A 9,038-nucleotide genomic window follows, 5' to 3' on the forward strand; every position below is an offset into this window, starting at 1 on the left:
TGTTTCTGTGTCTTGCCCATTTTTGTCATCCCTAAGTAACTTAGAACTACAAGCAATCTTCACGTTCAATAAAAGGGTATTTTGAGATACATGGAAGAGCAGAGAGGGTTTGTCATTCAAAGGTAATGAAATGATGTATCTATCTCATGTAATTCTGATACTTCTATGATAAACAGGGAAAATGATTGGAAACTTTCAGTGATTTGTAGCGGACCCTCACCATGCTCCATCTTTTGCAATGCACAAGCTGGGTGTTGACATGAAAGCAAATGCTTTTTCTCCTTCTCTAGTATCTGTGGATAGTCCCTCCTGGCAAACAACAGCATAATCTGTTGAAAATTATATATTATCAGTGTTCAAACTAGATTGTAGTGCATGTTTTACAACTAAAAATATTGCTAATGAATCTTTATTATTACTTGAAGTAACCATTAGAGCTAAGAGGCATTAGTGCTAAAAATAAAAATAGGCCTTTTTTCAGCCAAGACACAAATGTTTCTCTTAGTGGAAGAAGAAGCTTAGAAATGATTGGCAGCACATTTTCACTCACCTTTAGTCTCTGACCTGGTCAGCTAAGGTATGTAAATTACTGGATTATCATAAGATGACCAGCTGTGGTGCATATTAATGACTTTTGCAGCAGGCACATTTTCATTCTCTGATGTTCACAGTGCTTATAAACAACAAGTCCCCAGAGTTGGTATTCTAAAAGCTTTGCTAAGTTTATTTTATGATCTATTCTCTTGCGTGTTATCTTAAATCTAATAAATCACTCTGGGCAACTGAGAAACGTTTGCCACGAGCTGTCATAAGTCTCCTAATTATTACTATTATCTTTATTAATCCATTTACAACTATCGGCCCTTCTTTCCAATAATGCCAGTCTGCTATTTTCCTTTGGAAAGGGCTGCACTGCAGTTATTGTTACAACCACAGGATATACAGTGATGCAACTCAGTCAGCCAAATTGTACCTTGTGGTCACTGCCCTGCATCCCCTGGGCAGTAGGGCAATAGCATTCTCAATGTGACTAATATTTCATCCATAGTAAACACATGTAGAAAAATACCTTTAGACATCAAAAGTGTTCACAGGGTAACCCAAGCTGCAACTCCTTTATGTTAATTAGAAGGACACTGGAAATGCATTTTGAACAGGACCTGACTTGACTTCTTTGCAAAAAAAGAACACCCTCCTGAAAAAATGAACTCAATTGAGATCTTATACTCCTCCACACCAGCCCTTTCTGAGGGACACTCCCGTGGTGGCCAGACACTGTGACTCCTCCGTGACGCTTATGATGACCTGGGAGTGGTCAGTGCTCAGTCCTGCTGCTTGTGCGTTTGAGAAAACCTTCCTCTATCTGCCCCACACAGCGCAGGAAAGCTCTGCAGATGTTTGGTATTTCCTCTATTCACTGACTGCTGAGCTCAGAGGCAAATTCCCACAGGGTGTTGTTAAGATTTTATCAAGTGTCATCCAGGACCAACTTGCTGTGGAACCTCTTAAGCCTGACCCATGGGCAGCACTGACTGGCTCTTGAGGGTAAAGGAGGCTTGTCTCGACAGGATAAACTCTTAGGCTTGAAGGGGCTTTCTTCTTTTCCTTACCAAGGCTACATGTGCAAACCAGTAAGTTTTAACACATGAGATGCAAACAGGGCGACATCCAGGATTGTCATTTATGTGAGCAATTCAAGAGTGTATTAGGAAAACACAAATAAGGAAAACACAAGGTTAGGAAAGTACAAAGACTCTGTGTTCCTGAGCATGCTTTAATTGTCACCAAGTTTTTGCTAAAGGACTTATAAACTCTATATTGGAATAAGGTTTAATCATCAGGTATTTCTTAGAGATGCTCTGTAGAAGTTTGATGAATTCAGTCAGCTCCCCCTTCTCCAGGCAAATGGCTGAAATAAATGGGGTCCTGTAAATCCACAACACAGTTAACAGCTGAGAGGGCCTCTGGACATTTGTAACCATTATGGGTGTGGGTATTTTCCTTGTGTGGCTGTCAGGATCACAAGCTCTCTGGTGAGCACTCAGAATCATAGAATCAAAGAATCATAGCATATTACATACAGGGATTGTACGAAATCCCGTGTAAGCAGTTAGAGTGGTACAACACAGTCCTCTTCTACACACAGGATAATTTTACTTAATCCACTTTCTTTGGGCTCCCCAACTTCTCTGTGGCATAGGAAGGCTAACTAATACTTGTCCTATTGTAGTGGATCATAACAGTAACCTCTTGTAAAGCATATAGCTCAGTTGCCTTAGAAGATAAATAAAAATAGCTTAACTTAGGTAATTCCCAGGTACCACTACCTTGTTACTTACAGCTCTCTGTCAAAGGAATGGCTTTTATTTGCTGTGCCTTATAGGTCAGTTGGGAACAGCTACTTCTTCAAGTACTCTGAGATTTACAGTTATGACATGCACACCAAGCATATCTTTTAAGAGTTTCAGCCAAGAATTTTCACTTTGAGATTCTCCAGACAAAAGTAGGATTTTGCTCAAACCAATATGTTATGGAAATGACCTCTTCAGTTTTAAATGTCTGATATGAAATTGATTTGACAAACAGGCTGAAATGAAATTGGTGGTCTCCTGGTAAAACTTTGAACTTATCCTATTGTGTTGATACAAAATGGCAATTATGAGTTTCCCAAGTTTTGTTTTGCGAGTTGTTTTGTTTTTCTATTCCTAATCGGAGAAAAATTAATTTTCAAATTGCTTACAACATATTCTGTATTCGCAAAGACCTCTGTTAAAAATTGTATGTGTTGTCCACATTACCGTAAATAAATAAAAAAGTCATATCAATTCTTCTAATGTTATCCAATCCTGCAAAGATGAATCCATGAGGAATATAATTCATTTCTACTTATTAGATATTTATTTCTATTAATTATATTATGCAATGCATAGTTCTCATAAATTATTATTTATCTTGCTTATAGCTGTAATATTATAAAGCTCTAGGCATGTCTGTATGTTTTCTTCTAAAGTCTTTATTATAAATACAGTCTTATTAAATTTATGAATTCAAAAATCATAACAAAAAAAAACCTTTGTTTTTTTAATTCTGACAACTCCCAAGACATTTAAATATAAGTTTATAGAGGCAAAATTTGATGGCACTGGATTTTTGCCCGGAGTTTCTAGATGTCAAGTTTTGTAACTGGAGCAGCTCTGCCCACACCTTTGGACACCAGGAAATCCCAGACTAAAGTCTGCTTACAGTACGAGTGCAGACCTTCATTGGACCTATTTTATAAATACACTGCATATGCACAGGAAAATTGACACATTGTTGTTCAATGGGATTTACACATATAAACTGCTGCACCTGTGCTGTGTACACTGGCATATACCAGGCTGTGTGAACTCATTGCACATGGATTTCACTACTCCTGTACAGACACCTGTTACAGGAATTACATCCAGAAATTCAGCATCCCTATTTTTGATAAATACATCCTCCAGATTTGATTAAACTTTATTCTTGTTTTGAGTATCATCTCCCAACTTCATATAAAAATCTGTGCAACTTCACCTACTGGCACAGAATAACCTGGTTTTTCAGGGGGCTGTTCCACACTGCCAGTAACCCCCACTGCTCTGAGTTGTGAGTTCAGCTCTCTAGGCTGTTGTGCATCTCCTAATGCATCTTGGATTCCACAGATATATATGTTTAGTTCATAATTAATTCGTAAGTGTTCAGTGATCTCAGCAACTCGTTGTGTGTGTGTGTGTGCGCAACATTTTCTTTTAGCATGTGGGTGGTTTTGTTTCTAGAGTGCTTATCACCATAACAACCCATCCCCTCCTAATGATCTGCTACTACACTCTTGATTTATGTATGTACTCTAGGTCCAAAAGCCCTTGTATGCAGGATGTAAAGGTCAGGTGAATACTCTTTTAGGATTCTTCCTTGACAATGAATTGTCTAAAAAATTAGTCATTTGTTGCGTCAACTAAAAATACAAAATCCCAATGGGGTGTGGCAGCTGTTTCCCATATCCAGGAGATTTAAGCATTAATCATCCCATTCAGGTCAATTAGCCTTCCCTAGCACTCATTTATGCACATTTTTGATTGCCCATAACTCCCCCTGAGACAAGGGCCAAGTGTGCTCAGATTCTCCTGAACTGTTCTCTTTTCTCCAGGGTTGGATTAGAAGAAGTGACCCTGCAGCCTGAAGCTCTCTGGAGCTGCTCAGAGGATTTTAGTGAGCACAGATTTAGGTTGCAGCTTAATACACACTTGTAGGTAAACAAGAGTACAAATTTTCCTTCTCTCAAAAGAAGGGCACTATAGAAACCCTCCAATTATCTTCAGAGCGTTTAAGAAAATCTAACAGGAATCAAAATATTTTCCCCATTTGTGTATTTAAAATTAAGAGTAGTTAAGAGGGGGAAGGCATGGGACCAAAACCAAAAAGAAATCCGTGAAAGGTACCAGAATCCCAGGTAGTAACTGTACCTAAAATTCAGACATTTAAGGAAGAGAACAGATTATAAAAAAAAAAAACAAACAAACAGGGGAATGATGAACCTGTCTTTCCAGAAATCAGAAGCAACAGGCTGGTGTAAGACAGCAGTGACTGACAGATTTGCTCTCTGTAAAAATGCAGGGGAAAAAAAGAGTTGCTTAGGATACAGAATGACACTAGCACAGGGCTATTATGTGGGCCTTGCATAATAAGGTTAGAAATGGGAAGGTTTCTAATCACAGAAGTGGAGCCTTCCACTGAAAATAGCAGGCCAGTACACCAATTTTTTCTATTTATCTTGATCAGTATAGGAAAGGCACTTGGAACAGTTTTGATAAAGAACAGACTTCCCACATCCTTTCCTCCTGTAGACTGCTGTGTACTTAAAATGTTTAGAGTTCCCCCTTAAGCTGTGATGCACTTAAGAGGTTTTGGCTTAGCAAAGAACATTCTATGCCTGGGACTTCCAAAGGAAGTGCACAGACATGTTTTGTATTGTATACCTAAGCTTATTTGACTGGAAAATGAAGTTGCCGCCTCCTGGACATGAGGTCATTAACTTCATTTATTAATCCGACACTTTATGGATACTGATATTCACGTTAAGAGAAGGAAAGAATGACTACTTCATTGAGTTTATGAAATTAACCCATGAACCACAAACACCACCAAGTTTCTACAACCATAAGTTAAAACATTTTTAATCAAGTCGCCACATTTGAAAGGAATGTCACATACATTAGTATCACTTGAAAGTAATTAATGACTATTTGCAATAGCTGTCTCTGGAACATCTTAATTGTGTAACACACTGGTTGTGCTTCTACCCCTCCCAGTACATTTAGAGCCAAGTTTATTTTACATCTGTGATTTTTTGACAAGTTACGACAATGCTTATAAGAAAGCATACCAAAGACTTTAATTATGCTAAACCTGGTTACCATACCATCCTCCCTCTCATTAGGAAAGGTGTCCATTTTCTTACTTTTTTTTTTTACCTCCTTCTCAGCTTTAGCTGTACAAGAATTTTCCAGACTTGGGATTCTCTGCTATGTTTTGAATTCGATGGAAGTAATTACTGCCATTACTTATGATACAGGTAAGTCTACACAATAGTCCCCAACAACCAGTACTGTACAGAAAAGGAAAAAAAAAAAAAAAAAAGGGACACATTTGTCACAGAATTCTCTTATTCAGAAAGAATCACAAACACACTTGATTGTATATGCCACGACTGAGCTCATAACACAATTCTGAAGTCTGCAGATATTTATGCTCTGTAAAATTATAAAATACAGGCCTTGAAGGGACCTTCAGGAGACACATGACCTTTCCAAAACAGGATCACATTCAATGTATAGTATTATCAAATTAACAAAGGTGTTACAAAATGGAAAGCTACAAAATATATAGTACAAGAAATACTGAGCATTATAAAATATTAGTTGTAAATTACTTTACCTTTACAGTATGTCGGTTAATGCTTTTTTGTTCTATTTTGTACATGTGCATGAATACACATACCCATACACTTACTCTCCCTTAAGTACTGGGTTCATGAGAGAAGAAATAACAGAGTAACACACAGCCTTTGCTTTCCATTCTCCCTGTACCCCCCTCAGTCTGTCTTTGCTAGAGCTGCTTCTCCCAAAGCTGAAAGAAGAGCTCACAAAATAAGCCTCTTCTTTCTTCCCTTGAAGAAAGCCCTGACAAAGATTATAGACCATAATTAAATCTGCTGTAAGATGCTGTAGGTCCATGACCAACACAGACACAGCTCTGCTTTGCTGGAATACTTATTTGGAATTGCTGACTGCAGAAACAAACTAGGAGCCAGCCAGATTACTCTGACACAGATGTCTGTATGAAGTTTGCATACATAAACTGCTCACAGAACTGCTTATCTATTTTTGTCTGTTAGCCCTAGTGACTCATAAAACAGCCCCAAGTTTACTAAACTGAGGCACCTACAGTGTTAAAAACTTTTGGAGGTTTGCAGATACCTTACACTAAGATTTCCCTCTAAAGTACACTGATAATTAAAACACTGAAGCTTTAAAAAGGTAGACAAATAGAACAGTTTATGTTTCTACTCAAAGATATTTTCTAGACCAGCATCCCTAAAAAAACGTGTAAAAATATATGTAATTTTAACATCTCAAATTGTATTGATTGTCTCTACGACAACATATATTAGATACATATCTGTGACTCCATCACAAGTCCTGCTGTGGCCACAAACCCACCAATGTTACATTAGCCACTGTTACACACCAGCTCCATGCTTTAGAAGAGATCTCTGTTTAACAGCTTCACTTGGTGGAAAATAAATTTTAATTTTATTTTCCCTTTAATTCAAATAGCTTCTAGTCAGCAACAGTACAGTAACAGATAAAAGAAAAGATTTTTAGGTGACAGGTGACTGTGACAGTCTCAGGGAAGTTCCTTCTTCGAGATTGACTTTGATGGAAGAAAAACATTCTTTGGAAGGCTGCTTTTTTCCTAGTTCCATTTAATGCAATTTTGTCAGAGGTGAAAAAACCAATCTCTCGCAGAACCCATTAATGGGTTGTTTAAAATCTATCCTCTTCCTTTTTACACTTGAAAAACAATCATCTTTATTCATAAGTAAAAGTTTGAATAATTAGTTGGGAGGGGAAGGAGCAAGTAAACCACCCAAACAGAATTGACATGAGAACATGTAACTAAATACTTTAGATAAAAGTTATTTGCCTAAATATGCCAGTGTTTTTCCTAATTTATTACCAGGGATAGTAAGAAATGCTCTGGTGAAATAAGGTGGGTTTTTTTCAGTCTCCTACAATCACACCAGATGTACATCATAGGTACTCCTCTGTTGTTTTGACAGTTGACTGTACTCGGACTTAATCTTTCAATTTAAGTATGGTGCTCTCTCTGGGGAGGAGTAGTAATAGGTAGGCTTGATGTTTCCCAGGACTTCATCTTCCCAGTTGGGGAGGCAGCAGAAGAAGAAAGCACAACCTATAACAACGATAGTGCTGGCCCAGCCAAAACCATAGGCCCAGCTGAACATATTATCTCCTGTGAGTGGAATATCTTCTGTGAATTTCACTGGGTAAATGACCAAGCCAATGATCTGGAATGCAGCTAGAGTGAGAAAAAAAGAATAGCAGGAGTAAGTTACAATGAACATACAGTTCCTCCTAAGAAAAGGTACCTAGAGATAACTGCATATTTAAGTCATGTAAGGATTAGCTGCAGTCCTGCAATCAAATCTACATTCTTACAGAGGTACGTGACTTCTGGCCAAGGCAGATCCCCACACCTGATTGCAGCATCTGCACATCTGATTGCAGAAGCTACAGCTGACATTGCCAGATTGCTAAGGCACATATCTGCATGCCATGACCAGCCCTGTCCTACAGCCAGGCACAGTGAACCCTGCGGAGCCAGTTACCTCCCATAGCCCCGCTGTTCCTCCTCCCACCAGAAAGGTGGGAAGCACCCAGGGTTCTCAGCTCCTAAGTCTTAGCATGTGACATGCAGGGTCAAAGGTGATGGGTGTCCCTGTACAGTGTTTTTGGGCAAGTGCGAACTGACAAAGCCCACTGGAGCTTCCCTAACCATTATTCTCTTAACCTTTCCTTGTTTCCCACGAAAATGAGTCATAAACCAAAGACAGCTAATTTCATAAGGGAGGCTCCATCTAGCACGTTTTTCTGCTGATGCCTGTTTTACATCTCAAATAACCTTGTCTTTGTGCCCAATCTTACCAACAACAAAGAGCAAGCCTCCAATTCCTCGCACAAAGTTGAAGCGGAGTATCTCGATCGAGAACGCAATGACTGCAAGAGCGAAACAGATGACCAGGATCACAAAGCCAACGAGGTATGTGGCAGCTGCTGCTCTCCCCCATCCTTGAAGAGAAAAAAAGAAAGGTGTTACACACAGCAGCACGTCATTGCAGTTCTTTGGTTTTCTTTAATAATTTTTTATTGAACTCTTTTACTGTAAGAAGCATGTCCTTATTTCAAAGCAATACTGAATGCCTCCAAAGCACAGAGCTGCAGAGCAGAGAGGCATCATCATTGCCGGAGCAGCACAGAACTCCCTGTCCACTAACCTGTCTTGCTGAAAAGAGGAATACAGTGCAGCACAGAATAGAGATAACACCATCAAACTCTGTATCTGTAAGACCCACAGGCATCAGAACAGATAGGGCCGACGGCTGCTGACAATGCACTTTATTGTTACAGCTCCTGTTTGATATGTAAGTTTACAAAACCACTTCCAGGCACAGGGAAGTGTGAAAGCAGAAAAGAGGGTACCACCACAGTCAATAACTGGGAAATAACAGTGCTGTGAGCATATTTTTAATGGCCAGTCTCTTCGCGAACGAAGAACCGGGGAAGGTCTTTCCACCTTCCAGCCTGCGCATTGGATTTTTTAGGTGAGACACAGTGTGCGCGGAACTGAGCCCACCCTTTAATCCTGAGGTTCATCTGCCGGGGCCAAGCACGCTTGGACGGTGGCAGCGAGGTCCTCAGGACGTAGATGGA

The 9,038-nt window shown here is 39.3% G+C and overlaps 1 protein-coding gene across 1 annotated transcript in view; it reads right to left on the bottom strand.

Annotated features, from left to right (window-relative positions):
* Window positions 1–5,182: 5,182 nt before the first annotated feature.
* The window catches only part of LOC114059511 (p53 apoptosis effector related to PMP-22-like), a 15,183-nt gene continuing 11,327 nt past the window's right edge, over window positions 5,183–9,038 (bottom strand). Inside the window, exons 2-3 of the mRNA XM_027888029.1 lie at window positions 8,253–8,396; window positions 5,183–7,626 (exon numbers count right to left, since the gene is read on the bottom strand). Of these exons, the coding sequence (XP_027743830.1) occupies window positions 7,391–7,626; window positions 8,253–8,396 (380 nt within the window). The 3' untranslated portion in view covers window positions 5,183–7,390. The remainder of the gene's footprint in view (window positions 7,627–8,252; window positions 8,397–9,038) is intronic.

This window comes from Empidonax traillii, unplaced genomic scaffold, assembly GCF_003031625.1.
Source record: "Empidonax traillii isolate 1590-97213 ecotype Southwest subspecies unplaced genomic scaffold, ASM303162v1 scaffold229:size1690559, whole genome shotgun sequence".
In the NCBI taxonomy this organism is placed as follows: domain Eukaryota; kingdom Metazoa; phylum Chordata; class Aves; order Passeriformes; family Tyrannidae; genus Empidonax; species Empidonax traillii.